Source organism: Chlorocebus sabaeus, chromosome 5, assembly GCF_047675955.1.
Source record: "Chlorocebus sabaeus isolate Y175 chromosome 5, mChlSab1.0.hap1, whole genome shotgun sequence".
NCBI lineage: Eukaryota > Metazoa > Chordata > Mammalia > Primates > Cercopithecidae > Chlorocebus > Chlorocebus sabaeus.
Window position 1 is genome coordinate 2437013 of NC_132908.1, and position 26610 is coordinate 2463622.

Sequence of the window (26610 nt, forward strand, 5' to 3'; positions counted from 1 at the left end):
CAAAAAAGAATAATAATTACAACCTGAGCCATCCTCGTTCCTGAAGCTTGTGAAGGTTTAAGTTAAGTGGGGCAGTGCATATATGCATTTGCTGCTTGAATGGCCCTTTGCTTCAGAAATGGAAAACCACAACACAGCTGCTACCTCACACTCATGTTTGTCTTTTCTTCCTCAGCTGTCTTTAGCCAAAGCCTGTGCAAATGGAAACCAGCTTGGACTAGAGGTGAGAGCTTCCAATGAGATCGTCTGCCAGCTATTTCAGGCTTCCCAGGCTGTCAGTAAGCAGCAAGTCTTCTCCGTGCAGAAGGGACTCAATGACACAATGAGGTGAGGCATTCAGGCTGGGGCTTCTAATCAGAGCGGCGCGACAGCCTCCAGGGGAAGGGAGCCCTGTCACAGGGCGGCATAGAGTTCCCTATCACACTTTTTTTTTTTTTTTTTTGAGACGAAGTCTCGCTCTGTCGCCCAGTCTGGAGTGCAGTGGCGCGATCTCAGCTCACTGCAAGCTCTGCCTCTTGGGTTCAAGCAATTCTCCTGCCTCAGCCTCCTGAGTAGCTGGGACTACAGGCGCCCGCCACCGCGCCTGGCTAGTTTTTTGTATTTTTGGTAGAGACGGGGTTTCACTGTGTTAGCCAGGATGATCTCGATCTCCTGACCTCATGATCCGCCCGTCTCGGCCTCCCAAAGTGCTGGGATTACAGGCTTGAGCCACCGCGCCTGGCCTTTTTTTTTTTTTTTTTTTTTTTTTTTTTGAAATGGAGTCTTGCTCTGTTGCCCAGGCGGCTGGAGTGGTGGCGTGATCTCAGCTTACTGCAAGCTCTGCCTCCTGGGTTCAAGCAATTCTCCTGCCTCAGCCTCCTGAGTAGCTGGTACTACAGGTGCCCACCAGCACACCCAGCTAATTTTTTTTATATTTAGTAGAGATGGGGTTTCACCATGTTAGCCAGGATGGTCTCGATCTCCTGACCTCATGATCTGCCCACCTCAGCCTCCCAAAGTGCTGGGAATACAGGCGTGAGCCACCGCGCCTGGTCTCGGGTAATACCTAAGTTACTGTGGACTTTTTGGAAGAAAATATCCTACTCTGCTTTCTTCAGTTACCTTTTTTTTTTTTTTTGAGACAGGGTCTGGCTCTGTCACTCAGGCCAAAATGCAGTGGCATGATTTCAGCTCACTGCTGGCCCCCGCCTCCCAGTCTCAAGTGATCCTCCTGCCTTGCCCTCCTGAGTAGCTGGGACTACAGGTCACACCACCACGCACAGCTAATTTTTGTATTTTTAGTAGAGACAGGGTATCACTCTGTTGCTCAGGCTAGTCTTGAACCCCTGAGCTTTTCAAGCGACCCTCCTGCCCCAGCCTCCCACAGTGCAGTGATCTTTTTTAAGCCATAGAACACATTGAACATCTTTTTTTTTTTTTTTTTTTTTTTGAGATAGGCTGTGTGTCACCCAGGGTGGAGTGCAGTGGGGTGATCTCGGTTCACTATAACCTCCACCTCCTGGGCTCAAACCTTTCTCCTACCTCAGTCCCCCAAGTAGGACTACAGGCACCACACCTGGCTAAATTTTGTATATTTTGTAGAGATGGGGTTTTGCCATGTTGGCCAGGCTGGTCTCAAACTCTTGGCCTCAAGCGATCTGCCCACCATGGCCTCCCAAAGTACTGAGATTACAGGCGTGAGCCACTGCTCCGAGCCTCCGTTGAACATCTTAAACATCTTTCTGAGATGTTGAGATTCGTATTTCCAATTCCCAAAGCTGTGACACAGCCTTTTCTTTATGGCCAGTCTCTGTAAGCATCAGCATGTCACATGAAACTCAGCGGCCCTCAGGAGCCCTGCCATCCGGGGCAGCTGTCATGCTGACCACTAAATCACAGAGGGTAAAATGGAAAACATGAGTGATTTTCAACTTTATGCAAGAGATTTCAGATATAGTTTGGATTTACAATGGGAAGCCTCTGGTTACCCCATCAGGAGACAACACCCAACGCATAGTAAGCACTCAGTAAACATTTACATATTTACAAAATGATCAGGTCAGGCCAGGCGTGGTGGCTCACACCTGTAATCCTAATCCTAAGTTTTTTGTTTTGTTTTGTTTTGTTTTGTGACAGAGTCTTGCTCTGTCACCCAGGTTGAGTGCAGTGGTGCAATCTTGACTCACTGCAACCTCCGTCTCCCAGGTTCAAATGATTCTCCTACCTCAGCCTTTTGATTAGCTAGAATTGTAGGCATGTGTCATGACGTCTGACTAATTTTTGTATTTTCAGTAGAGACGGTTTCACCATTTTGACCAGGCCTCAAGCGATCTGCCCACCTCAGCCTCCCAAAGTGCTGGGATTATAGGTGCGAGCCACTGCACCCAGCCAATCCTAGCACTTTGGGACACTGAGGAGGGAGGATCGCTTAAACCCAGGAGTCTAAGACCAACCCCATGTCTATGAAGAAAAAAGAATTATCATCCCTTCCCCAGAGAGGCCTGATGTCCCTTTCTGACACACACACACACACATATCACACATGGACACTGACACACAGGCCTAGGGATGTAGCAGCCCTTTCCCCTACATTAAATGACACTGGCTGGGCGCTGTGCCTCATACCTATAATCCTAGCATTTTGGAAGGCCAAGGTGGCAGGATCACTTGAGGCCAGGAGTTCACTGCAGTGAGCTATGATCGTGCCACTGCACTCCAGCCTGAGACACAGAGCAAGACCCTCTCCTCAAAAAAAAAGAATGAAAATCTTTTTAAAAAATGGCACCAAGCTGTAGTGCTATTGAGTCTTGTGCTGCCTGTGTGGTGATGCAGTCCCCTTCCCTCTTTCTGTTGGAAGAAATATGCTGATAACACCTAACCTTCTTGGTCTGCTCTCTTTTTTTGGTTTGTTGAAATTCATTTTATGTGTGTGGGCATTTTTTTTTTTTTTTAATTTACCAGGGAGATGCAGCATTTGATAAAAAATGAAGGTACATCCCCCATTTTAACGTATGCAATTCAGTGGTCTGTTTTATTTTTACTTTTTAATTTATTTTATTTTATTTTTGAGATGGAGTCTTAGTCTGTCGCCCAGGCTGGAGTCCGGTGGCGTGATCTCGGCTCACCACAACCTCTGCCCCCGTGGGTTCAAGCAATTCTCTTGCCTCAGCCTCCCAAGTAGCTGGGATTACAGGTGCCTGCCACTGCGCCTGGCTGATTTTTGTATTTTTAGTAGAGACGGGGTTTCACCATCTTGGTCAGGCTGGTCTTGAACTCCTGACCTCATGATCCACCCGCCTCAGCCTCCCAAAGTTCTGGGAATACAGGCATGAGCTACTGTGCCTAGCCCTGTTTTTATTTTTATTTTTTTAATTAATTAATTAATTAATTTTTTTTTTTTGAGATGGAGTCTCACCCTGTTGCCCAGACTGGAGCGTACTGGTGTGATCTCAGCTCACTGCAGCCTCCGCCTCCTGGGTTCAAGCAATTCTCCCACCTCAGCCTTCCAAGTGGCTGGGACTATAGGCATGCACCACCACACCTAGCTAATTTTTGTATTTTTTTGGTAGAGACAGGATTTCACCATATTGGCCAGGCTGGTCTTGAACTCCTGACCTCCGATGATCTGCCCTCCTTGGCCTCCCAAAGTGCTGGGATTATAGGCCCCCATGCCTGGCCCAGTGGTTGTTTTTAGAAGTCCGATCATTAAGCGTGTTAAATCCATCTGCTTTGAGTAAGCTTTGTAGTCTGTTCACAGTAGAGGCCAGTTTAAACCTTAAACACCTGGCTCTTGCATGTTCTGTGTTCTGGGAGGAAATAGAGGCTCATCTGCTCCTCCTCTGCCCTTCTTTTCACGCCTCGGCCCGTCTTCCTCTCCTCCCCTCCGCCTATGAAGATGCCTGTGTCTGGGCTGACACCTGGCACCTGCGCTGCCTGTCCAGCAGAATCACCCATCCTCCCACTCGTCTCTTGCTTTCTGTTCACTCTGACCCCTCTGCTTTCACACAAGCGTCTACAGCCGGGTGCAGTGGCTCATGCCTGTCATCCCTGCACTTTGGGAAGCTGAGGCAAGCAGATCACCTGAGGTCAGGAGTTCTAGACCAGCCTGGCCATCATGATGAAACCCTCTCTCTACCAAAAATACAAAAATTAGGCCGGGTGCAGTGGCTCACGTCTGTAATCCCAGCACTTTGGGAGGCCAAGGCAGGTGGATCATGAGGTCAGGAGATTGAGACCATCCTGGCAAATACGGTGAAACCCCGCCTCTACTAAAAATAGAAAAAATTACCTGGGCATGGTGGCACGTGCCAATAGTCCCATCTACTCGGGAAGCTGAGGCAGGAGAATCACTTGAACCCAGGAGGTGCAGGTTGCAGTGAACCAAGATTGTGCCACTGCACTCCAGACTGGATGACAGAGCGAGACTCCATCTCAAAAAAAAAAAAAATACAAAAATTAGCTGGGCGTGGTGGTGTGCGCATTTCATCCCAGCTACTGGGGAGGCTGAGGCAAGAGAATCACTCAAACCTGGGAGGCAGAGTTTGTAGTGAACTGAGATTACGCCACTGCACTCCAGTCTGGGTGACAGAGTGAGACTGTTTCAAAAAAAAGACAAGTGTCTCCACTCTATTCAGAAAGGCATTTACCATATGGGGCATCCTGTGGCATTCCTTTGCAACTGTCTACCTTCTGCCGCTACCTGCATGCCCTGAGGGTCAGGGTTCATCTACTGTGGGTGGATCAACGGCTGCGGGCTGACTTTTCGCTTTGCGCCACGTCGAGGTCTCCAAGCGCTTGGGTTTGGGAGCACCAGGAACATGTGGTCTTGGGGGAGGGAGGGTGGGTGCAGAGATCTGCAAGTCCATCCACCTCCCAGGAACACAGTCGAAGAATGTGGGGCCTGCTTCGGGGCTGGGACCCATGGAGCCTCCCGGGCTTCCTGTGACATGGTCTGTCCAGCCTGGGTTCCAGGGTAAACCCATGATTCCAGAGCTAGCCAGGTTATTTGGTCGGGCCCAACAGGTAGAGTTGAAATTGCAGACAGGGACGCATGGAGAATGCCTGCCCTAGTTCCCACACGCTGCTCTTTCCGCAGGTACATTCTGATCGACTGGCTGGTGGAAGTTGCCACCATGAAGGACTTCACAAGCCTGTGTCTGCACCTGACCGTGGAGTGTGTGGACCGGTACCTGCGGAGGAGGCTGGTGCCACGGTACAGGCTCCAGCTGCTGGGCATCGCCTGCATGGTCATCTGCACCCGGTGAGAAGCCCCCTCGGCCCAGCTGGCAGGGACGTGCTGGCCCTTCCTGGGTTCAGGGTCATCTGCCCTTCACGTGCTCCTCACTGGTTTTTTTTTTTTTTTTTTTTTGGAGACCAAATCTCACTCTGTCACCCAGGCTGGAGTGCACTGGTGCAATCTCGGCTCACTGCAACCTCCGCCTCCCAGGTTCAAGCGATTCTTCTGCCTCAGCCTCCAGAGTAGCTGGGACTGCAGGCGTGCGCCACCATGCCTGCCTAATTTTTTTGTATTTTTAGTAGAGATGGGCTTTCACCATGTTGGTCAGGCTGGTCTCAAACTCTTGATTTCAAATTATCTACCCGCCTCGGCCTCCCAAGTGCTAGGATTACAAGCATGAGCCACTGCACCTGGCCCTTACTGGTTCTTGACTCATGAGCCGTGAGTATCCCACCTGGTCAGATGTGGAGTGCCATACTGAGGGCCCTCCACAGGCAGGGGTGATGGAACAGCCTTCAGCGTGTGGGGGCCACTGTGTGGGGTGCCTGCATCCAGGCAATTTGTCCTGGTGTGCGGTCTCAGGACCCAAAGTGTGGCCTCACTCTGGCAGGCACGGGCTGAACCGCCCTGTCCACTGGCTCCTAAGGGCGGCAGGATGACTGATCAGGGAGGGTGGCAATCAGCTGCCCTTCTCTGAAGTCAGGTTCTTTTTTTTTTTTTTTTTTTTTTTTTTTTTTTTTGAGACGGAGTCTCGCTCTGCCGCCCAGGCTGGAGTGCAGTGGCGCAATCTCAGCTCACTGCAAGCTCCGCCTCCCGGGTTCACGCCATTCTCCTGCCTCAGCCTCCCGAGTAGCTGGGACTACAGGCGCCCGCCACCTCACCCGGCTAGTTTTTTGTATTTTTTAGTAGAGACGGGGTTTCACTGTGTTAGCCAGGATGGTCTCGATCTCCTGACCTCGTGATCCGCCCGTCTCGGCCTCCCAAAGTGCTGGGATTACAGGCGTGATGAAGTCAGGTTCTAAAGTCTGTTGCCAGAGTTTCCTACACTCTTGGAGTTACAGGGTTTTTTGTCCCCCACTGGTGCCCGGCAGAGCCCACTCCAACCACGTGGGTGTCTCTCAGCAGCAGGGTGCGTCCTTACACGGCAGCCTGTCCCTTTCACATCAGACCACTGCTTTCCTTTAACTAATGCTGGATCCCCTAGTTCCGCCGTTGGGAATAACGTGGAAATGATTCTCACAATACGTTTTGCATTTCCTAAACCAGCTGTCCCCAGCATGGTCTACATTTCCCGAGGAAGTGCTTTCCAGACCAACTCCCCTGTAGAGCCTGGTGGGTGAGGATAGGCTTGGCTGCACACAGCATATGTGTAAGCTACAGAGACTTGTTTCTCTCTTGCACAGGTAACCCAGAGGCAGAGGGTCCGGGCTCAGGTCATTGGGATGTTTTTTGTTTCACGAGGAAGCAGAGGAGCCCCTTATCCCATGTTAATCTCTGCCACCAGCTAGGGTGCTGCCCTTGTCCCTGTGACACCTGTACCTGCCACATTTACCTTTGCACTGAGCTTAGTCTTGTGGCCACGTCTCACCAGACGGGAAATGGGAGGTGTAGTCTCTTTGGGCCTGCGTGTGCCGGCTCGATGCAGTGTCATTCCCACGGAAGGAGGGAGCAACCCCTGCCACAAGCATCCAGAGCTGTCTTCAGATGTGCTCTTGGGCCTGAATCCAGGATCCCAGGTCTTCCTACCAGAGACAACTGAGGAGGTTGGGTGGCTGCCTCCCTGGATCTGACCACATATCCATCACCGCAACCTACGACCAAGCTCCTGGGCCACAAACCGGCTTGGCAGTGAGAGAATAACTACTAAAAACGTTTCAGGGAGCTGAGTCCAATTTCTTCCCCAACCACAGGACCTGATTGCGGTGGTCCATATAACTATCACCACAGCTCCCTCAAATCAATTCTGCCTTATCTTTTTTTTTTCAAGCTGGGGGACCAGGCACGGTGGCTCACACCTGTAATCCCAGCACTTTGGGAGGCCAGTGTGGGCAGATCATGAGGTCAGAAGTTCAAGACCAGCCTGGCCAACATGGTGAAACCCTGTCTCTACTAAAGATACAAAAAATTAGCTGGGCGTGGTGGTGGGCGCCTGTAATCCTAGCTACTCAGGAGGCTGAGGCAGGAGAATCGCTTGAACCCGGGAGGCAGAGGTTGCAGTGAGCCGAGATCACGCCACTGCACTAATCCAGCCTGGGTGACAGAGGGAAACTCTGTCTCAAAAAAAAAAAGGTTTTAAAGGCTGAGCTGCCCGCCACCTCTGCTCTCAGAAGTGCCCTGCCCCAACCAGCCACCTCACACCCCACGCTGGGCTCCCTGTTGGCTACTGACATCTCGTCTGCAGTCCCTGCGCTGGCAGGTGTAGTCCCCATGCCTCTTGTCCTCTTGGTCAAGTGAATGACACATGCAACCTGCAGAGTCCCCAGGACGGAGCAGCCAAGAGACTTGGCCTCAGTCCAATGGGAAGGTGCCTTGCGGGGGCCACTGGAGCAGCATGTTCCCTGATAGTTGGCGCTGGTGGACAGCAGAGAACAGGGTGACCCCTGCCTGGGGACAGTCAGGATTCCTGTGGCCACACAGTACCGGGCATAGACTTTCCAACAACCCTTGGGCCCTTTGCCTCCAATTCCTAGATCTGGTGGCTCACCCACCTTCTGAGTCTAAAACATTTCCACCCCACTGATAGAGCTGTCACGTGATGGGCAAATCTCTGTCTTTGGTGTCTTTTAGCAAACTGAATGCTGGTGGCACTTGGGCCTTTTGCAGACATTTGTGAGTCTGCCTAACAGCCCTGCTGCTTTCTGTCTGCCTTGTGGCTCTCATCCTTCTTTCCAGCACTTTCTGACCTCCCCCCTATTGTTATTATGATGATTATTTTTTGAGACAGGGTCTTGCTCTGTCATGCAGGTTGGAATGCAGTGGTATAATCATAGCTCACTGCAGCCTCAACTTCCTGGGCTTAAGCAATCCTCCCATCTCAGCCTCCCAAGTAACTGAGACTATAGGCACATGCCACCATGCTCTGCTAATGTTTTAACTTTTTTTTTTTTTTGAGATGGAGTCCCGCTCTGTCACCCAGGCTAGAGTGCAGTGGCCGGATCTCGGCTCACTGCAAGCTCCGCCTCCCGGGTTCACGCCATTCTCCTGCCTCAGCCTCCCGAGTAGCTGGGATTACAGGCGCCCTCCACCATGCCCGGCTCATTTTTTGTGTTTTTAGTAGAGATGGGGTTTCACCGTGTTAGCCAGGATGGTCTCGATCTCCTGACCTCGTGATCCGCCCATCTCGGCCTCCCAAAGTGCTGGGATTACAGGCTTGGCCACCACGCCCGGCCAATTTTTTAACTTTTTGAAGAGATAGGGTCTTGCTTTGTTGCCCAAGGTGGTCTCAAACTCCTGGCTAAGCTGTCCTCCTGCCTGGGCCTCCCCTTTTTTAAATGCCCCTTGTCAGCCACAGGCAGCTGGCTCCATTATGAAGCCTGTTTGTCACCAAAGCCCAAAGCCATGGCTCCCTCCCTACCTTGAAGCCTCCTAAAGCCTTGGGTCCCTGCGCCCCACCCCTGCCACAGGAAGTGGGCTGCGCGCTGAGACCCCTTCTCGGCGTTGCAGGTTCATCAGTAAAGAGATCCTGACTATCCGGGAGGCCGTATGGCTCACAGACAACACGTATAAGTATGAGGACCTGGTGAGAATGATGGGCGAGATTGTCTCCGCCTTGGAAGGGAAGATTCGAGTAAGCAGTGGTTCCATTTTCCCTATTAATCCTAGTTGTCGCTGTGCTGGAGGGTGGGGGTGGGCATTTGGCTTTCCTGCTGTGGGAGGCCTCATGGACTCAGAGGGCAGCTCTCTGCTGTGCCCAAAGCCACGGAGCAGGAGGCCACGGTTGCACCACATCGCCACTTGCGCTGGTGCGCTGCGAGTGCAGCATCAATGTGAACATCACCCGGGCCAGACCCTGCGCTGGGCCTGCATGTGGCACTGCACCAAGGAGCCCTCAAGCACTAAGAGCCCACATCTGCTCCCGGCTGTCTAGGTCCCCACCGTGGTGGATTACAAGGAGGTCCTGCTGGCGCTAGTCCCCGTGGAGCTGAGAACCCAGCACCTGTGCAGCTTCCTCTGCGAGCTCTCCCTGCTGCACACCAGCCTGTCCGCCTATGCCCCAGCCCGCCTGGCTGCCGCAGCCCTGCTTCTGGCTAAACTGACACACAGGCAGAGTAAGGAGAGGCCCTTCCCAGGGATGCCTGTGTCAGGGAAGGTGCTCACATAGGAGGAGGCTGTGGGTCGGAAGAGTCCAGCATCCGTTTGTCCTGGTTACTTCTTCAGAGATGAGATACAGCACAGCTCCTAGCTTCAGTATGTCCCAGATTTCTGACTGTGAGCCTGCACGCCCTACATATGGGTTTTTTTCAAAACTGTTTTAAAAGGATTGCAACCCTGAGCTCCAAGAAACTCCACAGCAGAGCCCACAGAGCTATAGAGTGGAAGTGGTCAGGCGGCTGTCGCCACAGCCCCTCCGTCCCCTCCATCCCCTCCATCCCTGGCCTGCTTTCTTCCCCAGCACAGCCCTGGACCACTCAGCTGTGGGACCTCACCGGATTCTCCTATGAGGACCTCATTCCCTGCGTCTTGAGCCTTCATAAGAAGTGGTGAGTTTTGGCCAGGCGCGGTGGCTCACGCCTGTAACCCCAGCACTTTGGGAGGCCGAGGCAGGCAGGCCATTTGAGGTCAGGAGTTCGAGACCAGCCTGGCCAACATGGTAAAACCCCACCTCTACTAGAAATACAAAAATTAGCCAGGCGTGGTGGTGCACGCCTGTAATTCCAGCTACTCAGGAGGCTGAGGCAGGAGAATCGCTTGAACCCAGGAGGCAGAGGTTGCAGTGAGTTGAGATCACGTCACTGGACTCCATCTAGCCTGGGTGACAGAGCAAGACTCTGTCTCCAAAAACAAAAACTGGCCAGGCGTGGTGGCTTACACTTGTAATCCCAGCACTTTGGGAGGCCAAAGCGGGTGGATCACCTGAGGTCAGGAGTTCGAGACCAGCCTGGTCAACATGACAAAACCCTGTCTCTACTAAAAAAACAAAAATTAGCCGGGCGTGGTGGCGTGCGCCTGTAATCCCAGCTACCCAGGAGGCTGAGGCAGGAGAATGGTTTGAACCCGGGAGGCAGAGGTTGCGGTGAGCCGAGATTGTGCCATTGCACTCCAGCCCAGGCAACGAGTGAAACTCCATCTAAAAAAAAAAAAATTCCAGGACTTTCTTATCTCACACCTTTTTCACTTTGAGAGCAGCTGCTCCCAACCCAAGCTCATTGCATAGGCAGCAGAACGTACTAGAAAAAAATGAGGGTGTCTCCCTGACCTGTGGTAACTTGTACCTGTGTCAAGTTGTCATCTAGCTCAGGCGCTGGCACACTGTGGCCCTCAGACAGCATCTGGCTGCTTTTGTGAACGGGGTTTTCTTGGCAGCAGCCGCCCTCACTGGTTTCCACATCGTCTGCAGCTGCTTTTGCTCTGGCAGTGGCTGAGCTTATAGTGCAGCGGAGACCACATGGCCCCCAGTGGGGAAAATACTCACTCCCCTTCCCTTGAGAGAACAGCTTCCACCCCAATGCAGCTGTTGGTATAGATCTATCCTCTGTCTCACTGAGAAGATGGAGGCTGCGGGCAGGTCCCTTGCCCCATCGTGCCCAGCTGTGGCCCCCTCTCTGCCCCAGCCCCACTGGGCTTCCCTCCACCTGCCCCGGCCCCTCCGCCCTTCTGTCTGCTGAGCCTGGCCCGGCCCTTGCTGCATCTGAGCCCCTTCACCTGCCCTGGCAGCTTCCCTTCAGCCCACATTGGTTTGTTCTATGCAGTGCATGAAGTCCCCACCGTGGGCCGGGCGCTGGGGGAGAGGCCAGGACAGAGTTCAGAGGTCAGGTCATGTTGGGAGAAAGAGCAAGCAGGAGCGGGGCATGTGGCACGGGCGGGTGCGGCTCCCTTCAGGGAGCGCAGCCAGGGTCACTTGGGCATCTGAGTCCCAGGCAAAGGGGGCAGCCATGCCAGGGCCCAGTGCAGACCAGCGGGGCCAGGGGCTATGAGTGGAGTCATGGCAGTGAGGGGCAAGGGGGACAAGCATGGGGGTGAATTTGCATCTGACCAGCCATCTCCCTCGCCTCCTCAGCTGTGTTCACAGACTTGCTCCTCCCACCTCTCGGCACCACCACTCCCTGGTCTCCCCCTTCCCCGCTTCTGCCATGACTTCCCTTTCCTCAGCCAAATCCAGCAGACTCAGCAGTGTAGGCTTTTTTTTCCTTTTTTGAGTTGGGGGCCCAGGCTGGAGTACAGTGGCGCCATCCTAGCTCACTGCAACCCTGACCTCCCAGGCTTAAGGGATCCTCTTGTGTCAGCCTCCCGAGTAGCTGAAACCACAGGCACCACCACACCAGGCCTGGGTGGCTTTTCTCCAGCCAGCATTGCGCTGACCTTCCCTCCCTCGGGGGCCTCAGCTTCCCGCCCTAGGCCATGCGGCCTGGGTATTAGTCTCCCTTCTCACCCACCCCAAGGGGCCTGGGAATTCTGGCTTTCTGCCACCCCTCAGACTCCTTTCCTGGGAGACTTCATCACTTCCAGGATTCAGACCACGTCTCGACCTTGACCTGCCACCCACCCTGCCAGTGTGACTCAGCCGGTGGCCTGTTTCAGCCCTGGTGGGTTGTGGTGCATGAACCACTGTGCACCCAGCTGAGGCCTCCACCAGCCGCTCCTGCTTCTCCATCCCTGCATCCTCGCCAGTGCACTTTCCTCGTGCGCTCACCGCTTGGGGGCTGGAGCTATCCGTGGTGGCTGCCTAGCCTTCTGGAACACTGGCAGCCACCCCACGTGTGTCTCGTGTACACTACCCAGGGCCTTGCTGTCCCGCTTCCAGGATGAGATCAGAACTCCCTGGGGGCCTCTCTGCCTTTAAGCAGCACCTTCTCTGGCCCATCTGCTGTTTCTACCCCCATACTGTACTTCAGCCACAGGGGACCTGGTGGCATCTCCCAGGCTTTGGCATGTGCTGCTGCTCATGCTGCTTTCTCCTGCAGTGCCCGGACCCTGTGCCTTCTGGGCAAGGAACGAGGGTGACAGTAGAAGGGTCGGCATGGATCTTACCCGCCCCCACCTTTGCTTATGGGGAGCACAGATCGTCCCAGCACTGGCCACCAAAAGCTGTTTCTGAGCTGCGTTTATTCTCTTCCACCTGAAAAAGTTAATTTTTTTTTTTCCAAACCAGATAAGTTAGAAACATTATTTACAAACTAAACTTCCTTTTATTGTATGATTTAATGGGCTTTTAGTTTATTCACACAGTTGTGCTTGTCATCACAACAATCAAATTTACAACATTTTCACTTTCCCCAAAGGGACAACACACCCCTCAGCTGTCACCCTCTGGTTCCCCGCAGTTTCCTCAGCCCTAGATGACTCAGTGGTCTACTTTCTGTTCACGAATTTTTCCCATTCTGGACATTGCATATAAATGGAGTCACAGGACAGGTGGCCTTTTGTTTCTAGGTTATTTCCCTCAGTGTAATGTTTGCTGGGTTTGTCCATGTTGTGGTGTGTGTCCCTGCTTTATTCCTTTTCATGGCTGAATAATATTCCCCTGCATGGACCACATGTGTTTATCCATCCCACAGCTGGTGGACATTTGCCTATTGTGAACAGTCCTGCCATGAACATTCTAGTACAGGTTTCTGTGTGGATATAGTTTTTCCTTTTTCCTGGGTCTTTACCTAGAGAGAATTGCTGGGTTCTGTGGTGACTAAATTTAACCATTTGGGGAACTGCCAGGTCAGATTCCAGAGTGACTGCACCATTTTGCATTCTCATTGCTCACTTCAGTGAACTAAGGCTAAAAATGGGGTGGGGGTGCCTCACATGTCCACTCCACGTGACTGTTTCCAGCTTCCATGATGACGCCCCCAAGGACTACAGGCAAGTCTCTCTGACCGCCGTGAAGCAGCGATTTGAGGACAAGCGCTATGGAGAAATCAGCCAGGAAAAGGTGCCTCTCTCCTGCCACCTGGGCATCTCATGAGGTGCTGGGGTGTGGGCGGGCCTCACCCTCGGGGCCTCTGCACCCCCTAACTCTGGCTTCCCCTAAGGTGCTGAGCTACAGCCAGTTGTGTGCGGCATTAGGAGTGACACAAGACAGCCCCGACCCCCCGACTTTCCTCAGCACAGGGGAGATCCACGCCTTCCTCAGCTCTCCCTCGGGGCGGAGAACCAAACGGTTAGTTACCCTGCGCCATACAATGCTGGCACCCTCATGCCGGCCCAGTTCCCTCAGCGCTCCCTCACAGAGAGGCCCCCAAGGCTTGTCAGGGGAGCAGCAGATCCCAGGACAGTGACCCTGGGACGGAGCCCTGCAGTCATGCCTTAGGCCCCTGCGTAACCTCCACTGTCTCCAGCGCAGGTCTCCTTCCTCAGAGGCTGTTGCCTCTCCCTCTGCCTGGGATCCCTGTGGAGGAAGATGGTTTCGAGCATGCGGGAGCCCAGCCTGGCTCTAGCCCTGCCCGTGCCTGTCATGCGTATCCTGGAGTTACCTGCTCCATGATGCTGCTGTCACTCCCGGCACTCGAGTTGTGACCTGAGTCACATCCCCAGCACTTCCCTCACCACCCGTGTGAACCTGTTTACCTGCCTCTCCTATCTCAGCACCTTGGCTGTTCCTCCTGGAGTTAACTTCCTCTTTCCACCCCACCCACCTGGAGAACTGCTATTGATTCTGCAAAGCCCTGATGAACAGGGCCCTCCCTGTGCTGCTGGCCCTGCCCCTGTGACTCCTTAGCACCATGTGCACCCATAACTTTCCCAAGGGCGGGCACTGGGTGGCTGGGTCTTCCCTGTCAATACAGGACCAGGCAGGGCTGCCTCCAGGAGTGTTGTGTGGGGAGTGGGCCCCTGGCAGTAGACCTAAACTCCTGGGGAGCCCTGGGGAAGCAGCTGAAGCCCCTGCTACTGCTGCTTCCTCCCCAAGAAGCTTGATAGTACTTTCCATTGTGCGGAAGGCAGGAGACCTGATCCTCCTGTCTCACTCCACACACGCACCGACTCCCTGGGGCCAGGGTCATCACGAGGAAAGTCCATGTAGACATGCATAGCTACTCCAGGAGGGGGCCTGGCCCTGTGCTCAGCCTCACTGTGTTAAACTCGCTTCTCCAGAGGTCCCCCAAAGCCCCATCAGTCTCTGAGACAGACCCCCATGGGTGACATGGGTAGCTCTCTCCACCCTCGCTCCCCACCCGGCCCTGGGTTCAGGAAGTGGAAAGGCTCAGCTGGTGTGGCAGCTTTTCCCAGGCTCAGGCCCACACTCTGGCCTCCAGCCCCATCCCAAGCAAGACTTGACCCCAGTTGGGCGTGGGTGCCGGCACCGCCCAAGGCCAGGCCATTCTATGCAATCTCACTGGCCCCGGGCTGAGCACTGCCTGTCCATTATTAATCAACACTAGAGGGGCTGGGCACAGTGGCTCACGCTTGTAATCCCAGCACTTTGGAAGGCTGAGGCAAGTGAATCACCTGAGGTTAGGAGTTCAAGACCAACTTGGCCATCATGGTGAAACCCCGTCTCTACTAAAAATACAAAAATTAGCTGGGTGTGATGGTGGGCACCTGTAGTCCCAGCTACTCAGGAGCCTGAGGCAGGAGAATCACTTGTACCTGGGAGGCGGAGGTTGCAGTGAGCCAAGATTACACCACTGTACTCCAGCCTGGGTGACAGAGCAAGACTCCACCTCAAAAAAAAAAAAAAACCACTGGAAGGTAGCATCATCCTGGGGGTGTCCAGGGGACCAGATGGTTGGCTCAGGCCCCACAGCTGAGCCAGGTGGGCTGGGCTTCACACCCAGACCTGGGGCCTGAGTTTGCCTGAGCTGTCCTCCAGGTTGGCCCTGCCTCAAGGGCTTAGACCTGTTCTAGCTTCACCAGCATTTTCTACACAGCAGACCCTTTGGGAGCATGCAGTGACAGGCCGGGGCACACGGGTGTTAGAGGTAGGTGCAGAGGGCCTGGCCTCCCAGCGCTGCCGCCCATGACCGGGTCTCCTGGGCTCTCTCCACCTTGCAGGAAGCGGGAGAACAGCCTCCAGGAGGACAGGGGCAGCTTTGTTACCACCCCCACTGCGGAGCTGTCCAGCCAGGAGGAGACGCTGCTGGGCAGCTTCCTCGACTGGAGCCTGGACTGCTGCTCTGGCTACGAAGGCGACCAGGAGAGCGAAGGCGAGAAGGAGGGCGACGGTGAGTGTAGGGCCAGGGCGCACCGGAAGGGACATCACACAGGGTGGCTCTCACTGAGGGTCTCTGGGCACCTGGCCCTGTGTGAGCGCTGTGGGAGGGAGGAGGATGTGCACAGAGCACAGGGCGGGGCCAGCTCCTGCCCTGTGGGGGAGTGTGTCCAGGCATGGGGAGAGTGAGGGGAGGGGAGAACCCCCAAAACACCACAGCTTCTACCATCACACAGGGATGAGAGGACTTAGGCCACACCTATCCGGCTCTTGCTCGTTCTGTGCTGGGAAGACCTCACTGGGATGAGGGAGGTAGATACCTGTCTGGAGTTCATGGAGATCCTTCTAGGCCAGGTGTGGTGGCTCATGCCTGTAATCCCAGCAATTTGAGAGGCTGAGTCAGGAGGATCACTTCAGGCTAGAAGTTCAAGACAATCCTGGGTGACATAGCAAGACAAAACATTTAAAAATTAGCTGGACAGGCTAATTTTTATTTCTAGAATGTCGTTTGAGATGTGCCCATGTGGCTTACATGACAGTCCTCACTGCCCTGCTGGGATCACTGCCCTGTGCAAACCCCAGGCAGACTGCATGGGTCCTTACCAGAAGCCCAGTTAGTGTGAGTCCTGTCGATTTCCCAGTTGCTTGCTTCTGCATCCACTTGGCTTGAGCTAGATGCCCAACTTGTCGTTGGAGTCATGGCAGGCAGCTGTCCAACCTTGGAAGAGGCATGTCACCCACACTTCTCACCACAGGAGGGTAACACAGAGGACCATAGCTAGGTAGAAGATTCTTGACCTGCACTTCAGGGTCCTGACGTGGCAGGGGGTCTCCCCTGATGCTTGGGTGTGACATGATCTCCCTCCCCACCAACCTTCCTGCAGTGACAGCTCCCAGTGGCATCCTCGATGTCACCGTGGTCTACCTGAACCCAGAACAGCATTGCTGCCAGGAATCCAGTGATGAGGAGGCTTGCCCAGAGGACGAGAGACCCCAGGACCCACAGGTACCAGCGCTGGATACCCAGATCCCTGCAACCCTAGGACCCAAGTCCCTGCTCCGCACCAGCCCGGAGCCAGGGAAGGACGTCACGACCTCAGGCTACTCCTCCGTCAGCACCACGAGTCCCACAAGCTCTGTGGATGGTGGCTTGGGGGTCCTGCCCCGACCTACCTCAGTGCTGTCCCTGGACAGTGACTCGCACACACAGCCCTGCCACCATCAGGCCAGGAAGTCATGTTTACAGTGTCGTCCCCCAAGTCCCCCCGAAAGCAGTGTTCCCCGGCAACAGGTGAAACGGATAAACCTATGCATACACAGTGAGGAGGAGGACACGAACCTGGGCCTTGTGAGGCTGTAAGTGTGTCAGTGCATTTGCTGCAGTGGATGTGTACTGAGGGGGCTGGAGGCGAGGGGTGGGAGCACAGCATAGGAATGCTGTGTAGATCCCGGAGGCCTTCGCACAGAGAGCAGAGAGGGTAACTTGTGGCCACCAAGTTTCTTTCTCCGCGGGAGTCCCGTGCAAGCTATGAGAATGTTGAAATGAGAGTGAAGAGGTCAGATCCCTCTCTTTGGAAAGTTTAGCCTCAAAGCAGTTGGCCACACTGCATGGAGGGCACCTCTCTGTCCCTTCCATGTCTCACTGTCTCTAGAAGCTTCAGCCCATGTGTGTCCTGGTCTTCCCAGCCCCAACAGAGCCCAGTGCCAGGAGCTGACAGCTTTCACGCTCGAGGCACGTGTGACCTGGGTAGTCAGACACCACTTGAGCTCCTGCCCACATCTGTCTGGTTTGGGGCTCCAGTGGGGAGCTGACAGCTCTGAGCACACCACTGTCCCCTCATCCACCTTGGTCTGCATGGGGCACCCACTTCCTTCTGGGTGGGGATTCCATGGTAAGGGGGCCTGTGTCCCTGCACACTGCGTGGACTCCCTACAACACGTTACTCATTTTAGAGCTCTGTCCCAGAGGTGTTTGTCTGTGACCCACAGATGGTGTCAATGTGAACACCTCTCTTTGTGCTGAATTTCTGGGCCATTTCTTTTCCTGTCTTTGTTTCTAAATTTCCTTCTTCCAAGATGAAAACAAGAAAAACTTAGAAGGTATTTAAAAAACAAGAGATTCCTACCATTATTTAGGTTCAACTGCAAAACAAAAATCTTACTCTAGCCCCTCAATGCCATCCTGACACACTCTATGTAAAAAGAATTTTCCCGGAGAGGCTAGCCAGAAAAAACTTGAAGTCCCCTCTAACATCTGAGGTGACCAAGAGGCAGAGGAGTAGAGCAGTCGGGGGCCGTGTTGTAGCTGATCCCAACTGTAGCTATGCTCTGGGGACCCGTGGGAGGGAGGCAGACCCCTGGGCTTTCCTGCTGGCCACAGAGACTCTGCTCCTGCATGGAAAGGGAGCCTGGGAGACAGCAGTCCACGCCTGGGGAGCCTGTCTGGGGCCATGTGACCGTGGCCTCTCCCTGGGGATGGGCTTACCACAACACACCCTGCTGCAATCCACTTCTGTTTCCTCTGCAAATGTAAGAAAGAACCACTTGACCAGAAGTGTCCCCCAGATGCTTTTTTTTTTTTTTTTTTTTTTTTTTTTTGAGACGGAGTTTTGCTCTTTTCGCCCTGGCTGGAGTGCAGTGGCATGATCTCAACTCACTGCAACCTCTGCCTCCCAGATTCTGCCTCAGCCTCCCAGGTAGCTGGGATTCTGCCTCAGCCTCCCAGGTAGTTGGGATTACAAGCACCCAACCACGCCTGGCTAATTTTTGTACTTTCAGTAGAGACGGGATTTCACCATGTTAGCCAGGCTGGTCTGGAACTCCTGACCTCAGGTGATCCACCCACTTCGGCCTCCCAAAGTGCTGGGATTACAGGCGTGAGCCACTGCACCTGGCCCCCCAAATGCTCTTGAACCAGAAACCCAGGGCTGGGAGATGCTCACTGAGCTGCTGCTTTTCTGTGTGCTGGTGCTGTGTGTGTTTGTGTCTGTGGCAGCTGTCTTCTTGCAACTATAAGGGAATTCTGGCCACCTTGGGTGGGGTGTGGTCCAGGTGAGAACCGAAGCGTTGGAACTGTAGACCCGTCCTGTCGACTGTGTGCCCCTGGGCATGTGTGAGCCTCAGTTTCCTCATCTGTAAGAGGGGGCGATGATACCTACCTCACAGGGGTGTTGTGAGGATTAAATGTGAGGAGGATAGTGACAGATGAGTGATGGACGTCCTTTGCTGCCTCAACCCCTTGTCCAGGGGCTCTTTTTTCAAAATCCCAACTCTTCATGGAGTCAGTTCTCTGCTTTCTCCCAGCTTGCACCTGAAGGAGGAAACCACTCCGGGGGAGCCTGGCATCACCTGCTGGGGTGGGTGGTCTCCTGCATCTCGAGTGCTGCCTCCTCCTTCACAGAGAACCTCCAGGGAGGCAGGGCCACCCTCACCCTCCCCCACCGCTGATGGAGGGGCCCACCCTGAGCACTGGGCCAGAGCTGCCTGGGTCCCAACCTCCCTGACAACTCCCTTTGTGCCCTCCTTCCCTTCTGTGATGACACCTTCCCATTAACGACTATGGAATGGACTCACCTGTCCCATCTTTAAACAGCACCCCCGCGTCTGTCTTTCCTCCAGCTACCGCCTGGGAGTTCTTGGCCCTAATTGTTTATCCTTGTTAACATCAACTACATGGGGCCCTGCTGCCCTCCTCACTTCCTCCCCCAGGTGTCCCCTGCATCACTGAAGGCCCTGTCCGCCGACCCCCCCACCCCCACCCCCCGGTGCTGTGTACACCGCCGAGACCTCAGCAGCGCTTGGCCTGTGACCCACTCCCTCCCGCGACAGCTTCCTGTTGCTTCTGTGACACTGTCTTACTGCTCCTCCACCTCCATGGCCATTGCCTGGGCCCCGTCACCTGTCCCTACCCGTCCCCTGCCCCACCAAGGGCCACCTCGCCGGGCCCACTGCTCCAAGGTCTGAGCTTCCTCCCCTCTGCCCAGTGCTATCACGTCACATGTCCAAAAGTGAACAGTTTCTCCTCCCTCATCCCCGCTCCTGATCGGCGGCATCCTCACCTCCAGCAACCCCGTGCTTTCCCTGTGCTCGGTGGCCCGGGCGTCAGCAGGACGGCTGGTCCCTGCGTTAGAGCACTTTCAATAAGGACAGATGGAGCCTCTCGTATAACCTTCACAGGCGCCCTACAAGAGAAGCGCGATAATGGCGCCCCCATCTACCCAGTTACCCAAACCAAAATCCCGGCGTCGCCCGCAGTCCCCTCCCTGGCGGCCTCGGAAACCTAGGGGGCAGGAGTGGGTGGGGCTTGAGGCTCGCGCGCAATGAGGGAGAGAAAGCTTCGGGGGCGGCCCGGGGCCCCGGCCCAGGATTGGGCAGTCCGGCCGGGAAGGGGCGGTCTTCCCGCCCGGAAGGGGCGTGGCTCTTCACAGGCGGCAAATTGCAAGGAGACGCTGCCGCCTTCATGCTGCCCGCGGACTGTTCGCGCCGGTGAGGCCTGCGCGGCGGGAGGGGGCGGAAGGACGCGGGCGGGCTGGCAGTCAGGCGCGGGGCCCGAGGCCCGACGCTGGCCGAGGTGATGAGCCGCCGGTGCGTCCCCCAGGCTGGTGGCCGAGCTGCAGGGCGCCCTGGACGCCTGCGCACAGCGACAGCTGCAACTGGAGCAGAGCCTGCGCGTCTGTCGTGGGCTGCTGCAGGCCTGGTACGCGGACCCCGGGACCCCCTGGCCAGACCTCCCTCGGCCCCTCAGAGTCCTGCCCCGAGGTCTCGTGGCTGGGAGACCGGGCGCAGCCGCCCACTTCGGAGCTATAGGTTGTCAGTGCCACCCCCCTTACCCTGCAAGCTCTGAGCTGGGGGCCTGCCGCGGGGCCCGGCGGCCCCCTTGTGTCTGTTTGGGCTGGGCCCTGCCTCCTGGCCGTGCGACGGCTGCCCATGTCTTTGTAGGGAACCAACCGGGACCTGGGCTTGGGAGCCACCTCCAGAGCCAGAAACTAATGAAGAGGACCCCCTTCCAGGTAAACCTCCACCACCCAATCCAGGTGCTGTTCTGGTCTGTCTTCTGGAGCGCAGTTGTGAGGGACCCTCCTGGGGGACAGTGGGGAGAGATCCCTGCGTAATTCTTGGCTTTCACAGCATGCACACCCAGTCCACAAGACCTCAAAGAGTTGGAGTTTCTGACCCAGGCACTGGAGAAGGCTGTTCGGGTTCGAAGAGGCATCACTAAGGCTGGAGAAAGAAACAAGGCCCCCAGCCTGAAATCTAGGTCCATTGTCACCTCTCCTGGCACGACAGCCTCCACCCCACCCCAGTCTCCCGGCCAAGTTGGTGGCCATGCTTCAGACACGAGACCCACCAAGGGCCTCCGCCAGACCACAGTGCCTGCCAAGGGCCGCCCTGAGCACCGGCTGCCGTCATTGCGGGATAGGACCCGTGCTGGGATAGGAGCCCGAGCCCCCAAGCCTGGAGCGGGCCTCAGGAACCAGCATATGGCCCCATTGGCTGCTCCTCAGGCCCCAGAAGCCTTCACACTCAAGGAGAAGGGGTAGGTTTCCCAGACCCTCACTGGAGGGACTTCTGTCTCTGCCTCCTCAGACCCTGGCTAGCAAGGAGCCTGGGATTTGGGGTGACAGGGAGGGCAGGGCATTGAGCCCTGGGGTGCACCCCTGAGGCTCGTGCTCAGAAGCTGGCAGAATGAAGCAGCTGTGTGGTGGTGTCCAGGTCGGCACCATCAGGACAGGGAAGTGCTAGAGCCTGTCCTGCCCTCTCCTCTGTGGCTGTCCCCTTATTTGCCCAGGCCAGAGGCTGTAGATGGGCTCTGGAGGGTGTGGGCTCTGCTCACGGGGCCCCCTCTTCTCTCTACTGGGACAGCACTGGACCATGCTTCTCCCATGGCCGCTCTGGAAGCCCTATTCAAGGGGGCTCATCCTTGGTGGGGTCAGGTGTGGGAAAGGGGCAAGAAGCCTCATCCCTGATTGGGCTCTGAGCAGGAAATGGGAGTTGTAGACCCCAGAGCAAGGCCATGCTCCTCTGAACACCGGCTTCTCCGACAGGCACCTGCTGCGGCTGCCTGCAGCATTCAGGAAAGCGGCTTCCCAGAACTCAAGGTGAGGTTGAGGTCTTTGGCTGGACAGGGGTAGGGGAGAACCTGGAGGCATCACCAGCTCGGGTACAGGTTCGAGATACTTTCCAGTGGGTCTCTTTGCTGAGTGGGGTCACTGTCGACGTTAAAAGTCTGCCAGCCTGTCAGCTCTGTCCCCTTGTTCTGGTCAGTGTCCTCTTGGTTCCCTGAGGCCTCTGGAGACCCCTCCGGGCATTCAGCAGAGCCAGATGCCCAGCCTGGGGTCCCCACCCTGGCCCTTGCCTAACTCCCAAGGCCCAGCTCACCAGCTGGAATAACCGTGTCCCTCTATGGTTCCTGGGGCGCCCCACGTGTGCACCCCAGCCTGTGGGTCCAGCTGAGTTCCATGCAGACCAGTGATTCCATGGATGCCGCTGCCGCCAAAACCCAGTTTCTCCAGAACGTACAGACAACTGTATCCTTGCTGGGCTTGTGGGAGCCTGGGGGGCCTCTGGCTCTGAACCTGGCAGGTTTGTGGAGCAGCCCCAGGAGGGGCTGGTGTGGGATGGCCAGGGCCACTCTCCAGGCCCTGTCCTTGGTGGGAGCAGAGGGGCTTGGCTGCAGGGAAGTTTTCCTGACCCATATCCAGTCAGGCAGGTCCCAGCCCAGGCTCAGTGCTGCGGAAGTGGAGGCGGAGGCGAGGCGCCTGCAGAAGGCCTGTTCGCTGCTGAGACTGCGTGTGAGGGAGGAACTCTCGGCAGGTCAGTGGGTCCTGGGTCTGTCTCGGGAGGAGCATGGAGGGCTAGTGCAGGGAGGGTTTCCAGACTGCCACGGACCCCACCTGCCCTCCCTGACTCTTCTGCAGCCCCCATGGACTGGATGCAGGAGTACCGCTGCCTGCTCACGCTGGAGGGCCTGCAGGCCATGGTGGGCCAGTGTCTGCAGAGGCTGCAGGAACTGCGTGCAGGTGAGACTCCGCCCCCACCCTGCCACCTGCACTGAGGTCTGGGCCAGGGACAGGGTGCTTTAGCCAGCCTTGTCTGCACCTCAGAGAAAGGTGAGCAGCCCAGGGACCAGATGCAAGTTGGTGACCCCCCGCTTCCCCGCCGCCCGACGCCACTCCGCAGTGTGCTGGGTCCTCACCAGTTGTCTTATGGGAGCAGTCAGCCCTCCTTTCCTCCTCAGGGCAGCTCCCCTACCTCGCTGCTCCCCACACACACAACCTCACTGCTCTGAGCTGTTGCTTATTCACCCAGTTGTTGAAAAAGTGGCGTGTGAGGGCCGGGCACTGTGGCTCACACCTGTAATCCCAGCACTTTGGGAGTCCAAGGCAGGCGGATCACAAGGTCAGGAGATCAAGACCATCCTGGCTAACACGGTGAAACCTTGTCTCTACTAAAAATACAAAAAATTAGCCAGGCGTGGTGGCAGGCGCCTGTAGTCCCAGCTACTTGGGAGACTGAGGCAGGAGAATGGTGTGAACCCGGGAGGAGGAGCTTGCAGTGAGCCGAGATTGCGCCACTGCACTCCAGCCTGGGTGACAGAGTGAGACCCCGTCTCAAAAACAAAAAGAAAAAGTAGTGTGTGAGGCCGGGCATGGTGGCTCACGCCTGTAACCCAGCACTTTGGGAGGCCAAGGCAGGCGGATCATTTGAGGTCAGGAGTTCAAGACCAGCCTGGCCAAAATGGTGAAAGCCCATCTCTACTAAAAATACAAAAATTAGCTGAGTATGATGGTGCACGCCTGTAATCCCAGCTACTTGGGAGACAAGCACAAGAATTGCTTGAACCCGGGAGGCAGAGGTTGCAGTGAGCTGAGATTGCGCCACTGCACTCCAGCCTGGGTGACAGAGTGAGACTCCATCTCAAAAAAAAAAAAAAAAAAGAGAAAGTAGCTCATGAGAATCAGCTCCCGGAAGGTGGTTATTTATAGAACTTGTTTCCTCCTTTGTATTTTCTAATTGCTTGACGTTTTAAGAGTGAAAATACACCATTTGTCAAAAGGAAAGCCAGTCTCACAAAAGTTGTGCATAAACGCAGTAAAGAAATTAGGCAGGCAGAGGGCCACCCCACAGAGGACTCCCTGCCAGCAAGTCCAAGCTCAAGACATACCATCTTGCACGGGACTGTCCTAAAAGCCCACCTTTCCTCTAAAGGCAGGGCAAGTGGTGCAGATGCCTGGGAAAGCCAGGCAAACAGGAAAAGCGGGGCCACGGCTTCGGCTGCCACCCCAAAGGCCACATTCTCCTGTGCACACAGCGGTGGCGGAACAGCCACCATTACCGTGTCCTGTGGGGAGGCCCCCCAGAGCCTTGCCGTCCTGTAGGGGCGGAGCGGAGCCTACGTGGAGCCCCCAGCTGCTTGTCTACTCCAGTACCCAGGAGCTGCAGACCCTGGCGGCCCTCAAGCTGCGAGTGGCCATGCTGGACCAGCAGATCCACTTGGAAAAGGTGCTTCTGGAAGAGGAGATGGGGGTGCAACAGAGGTCTGCAGCCTTGAGGAGGACCTGAGGGTAGGGGCTTGACTGCTCCACCCCCCAGAACCCAGGAGAATGGTGGCAAGCCTGGGGTCTGTGTGTGTGGGTTGGGAAGTGCATGGGCCAGACTGAGCTAGGGATGGCAGGAGGGAGGGGCTGAAGCATGGCGGCCTCGAAGCCTGTCCCAGGATTGCCCCCAGCCTAGGTGCCGCTGAGACCTTGGCCCTGCCCTGCCCCCAGGTCCTGATGGCTGAACTCCTCCCCCTGGTAAGTGCTGCACAGCCGGAGGGCCCATCCTGGCTGACCCTGTGCCGGGCTGCGCACAGCCTGCTCTGCGAGGGAGGCGCACGTGTCCTCACCATCCTGCGAGATGAACCTGTGGACTGAGCCTTTCCCATGCTGCATCCACCAGGCCTCAGGACCACCTGGGCACTGGCCTGCCAGGGAGCATCCCCTCAGCCCTGTTCAGATGGGGTTTGGGGGTGTCTTCTCTGGCACTGTGCTTGGGGACCCAGAGATGCCTGTGCTTCCCTGGGAGACCTGGTGAACTGGACCAGGTGGCCTCAGTGGCTCTTCTCAGGACAACTAAGCCTGCTGGTCAGGGCTGACTTTCAGCCTTCCCAAGGCTCCTGGACTCCAGAGGCCAGCAGGGAGCCTTTCCTGGCTCCCTCTGTTTTCTCTCAGTGTAAACCAAAGAGCTGCTTGTGTGGTATTAAAGCCACTTTAGAAAGCATTTGTACTTATTTTTGTTGAGACAGTCTCACTCTGTCGCCCAGGCTAGAGTGCAGTGGCATGATCCTGGCTCACTGCAACCTCCGCTTCCCAGGTTCAGGTGATTTTCTTGCCTCAGCCTCCCAAGTAGCTGGAATTACAGGCTCCAGCCACCACGCCTGGCTTTTGTGTGTGTGTGTGTGTGTGTGTGTGTGTGTGTGTGTGTGTGTGTGTTTAGTAAAGATGGGGTTTCACCTTGTTGGCCAGGCTGGTTTCAAACTTTTGACCTCAGGTGATCCACCTCGCCCTCCCAACGTGCTGGGATTACAGGTGTAAGCCACTGCGCCTGGCTGAAAGCGTATGTATTTAAATCATGCCAAGGTGGGACTTGGGCCCTTGTTTCTTTATGATTTTGTTTATCAAGTTACATCACTGGTTGATACATGTCATGCTGAAAAGGAATATATCAAGTGTATTTATCAAGATTATAAATGGGCTGGATGTGATGGCTCACGCCTGTAATCCCAGCACTTGGGGAGGCTGAAGTGGGAGGATTGCTTGAGGCCAGGAGTTTGAGACCAGTTTGAACAACAGTGAGACCCCATCTCTACACAAAATTTTAAAATGAGCCGGGCATGGCATGTCTGCCTGTAATCCCAACTACTTGGGAGGCTAAGGCAGGAGGATCGCTTGAGCCTAGGACTTTTTTTTTTTTTTTCTCTCTGTCACCCAGCCTGGAGTGCAGTGGCGCAATCTCAGCTCACTACAACCTCTGCCGTCTGGGTTCAAGCAATTATTCTGCCTCAGCCTCCCAAGTACCTGGGATTACAGGTGCGTGCCACGACGCCTGGCTAATGTTTGTAGTTTTTTAATAGAGACGGGGTTTCGCCATCTTGACCAGGCTGGTCTTGAACTCCTGACATCATGATCCGCCCGCCTCGGCCTCCCAAATTGCTGGGATTACAGGCGTGAGCCACCACACCCGGCCGAGCCTAGGACTTTGAGCCTGCCGTGAGCCATGATTGTGCCACTGTGCTCCAGCCTGGGCGACAGAGCGAGACCCTGTCTCGATATCCCTTCTGTATAAAGGACGGGACAAGGCCACTCAAGGTGGGCCCAGCACTGCTAAAAGCCCCACCCTCTGTAGGCTGTAGGCTATACTCGTTCATTGGAGGACATGAAAACCACAAGGCCATATTGGAGAACAGGCCGGTCACTGTCTCTGCCACAGCCACCCAGCTCTGCTTCCCACTGTCTCCTGGTACCCACACCCAGCTCCCCCTCCTGGCACTGTCGCTGGGGCGGTTGTGGGGTCACCAGTTCACATGGCCTCCACCAGGAAGGGCCTTTTACCTCTTCACCCTTTAGCCACTCCACTCTCACCTCTGAGCCTCCTTCCCTTCGCCATGAAGGCAGGAAAGAGCAGGGGTCAGGGTTGGGCCCTCTGCAACCACAGAGGTGGGTTTGTAAAATGACTTGTTTTTGGCCCTGGGACTGGGCAGGATTCTCAAGGACTCAGCCCCAGTTGTCCAGGTTTGTCCCCACTGTCATGCTGGGTGATGGTGGTGATGACCTCAGGGGCCGGCAGAGATTACTTGTTGCATCTCAAGTGCTGGCCACAGGCCGGGCGCGGTGGCTCACACCTGCAATCCCAGCACTTTGGTAGGATGAGGCAGGTGGATCACCTGAGGTCAGGAGTTCATGACTAGCCTGGCTAACATGTTGAAACCCTGTCTCCATTCAAAATATAAAAACTAGAGGACAGGCGTGGTGGCTCATGCCTGTAATCCCAGCACTTTGGGAGGCCGAGGTGGATGGGTCACAAGGTCAGGAGATCGAGACCATCCTGGCTAACA

At 55.6% G+C, this 26610-nt stretch overlaps 2 protein-coding genes across 7 annotated transcripts in view; both read left to right on the plus strand.

Annotated features, from left to right (window-relative positions):
• Positions 1–18718, plus strand: part of CCNF (cyclin F) — a 32980-nt gene extending 14262 nt beyond the window's left edge. For both annotated transcript variants that reach the window (XM_073015036.1, XM_073015035.1), the window contains exons 9-17: positions 176–327; positions 5075–5239; positions 8879–9002; positions 9303–9483; positions 9828–9915; positions 13199–13298; positions 13399–13526; positions 15359–15528; positions 16400–18718. In XM_073015036.1, coding sequence (XP_072871137.1) covers positions 176–327; positions 5075–5239; positions 8879–9002; positions 9303–9483; positions 9828–9915; positions 13199–13298; positions 13399–13526; positions 15359–15528; positions 16400–16875 — 1584 coding nt within the window. In that variant the 3' untranslated portion in view covers positions 16876–18718. The remainder of the gene's footprint in view (positions 1–175; positions 328–5074; positions 5240–8878; positions 9003–9302; positions 9484–9827; positions 9916–13198; positions 13299–13398; positions 13527–15358; positions 15529–16399) is intronic.
• Positions 18719–19881: 1163 nt separating this feature from the next.
• On the plus strand, positions 19882–24776 carry TEDC2 (tubulin epsilon and delta complex 2). 5 transcript variants are annotated; one of them, XM_073015039.1, is made up of 10 exons: positions 19905–20000; positions 20113–20211; positions 20454–20524; positions 20643–21051; positions 21560–21613; positions 21952–22042; positions 22217–22328; positions 22433–22534; positions 23827–24079; positions 24284–24776. In XM_073015039.1, exons 1-9 carry the CDS (start codon positions 19975–19977, stop codon positions 24075–24077), a joined length of 1215 nt encoding a protein of 404 aa, XP_072871140.1. In that variant the 5' UTR covers positions 19905–19974; the 3' UTR covers positions 24078–24079; positions 24284–24776. The 5 variants fall into 5 exon arrangements, with proteins under 5 accessions (XP_072871141.1, XP_072871140.1, XP_072871138.1 ...); XM_073015037.1 differs by having other exon boundaries at positions 23827–24017; XM_073015041.1 differs by having other exon boundaries at positions 23942–24079.
• The last annotated feature ends 1834 nt before the right edge of the window (positions 24777–26610 follow it).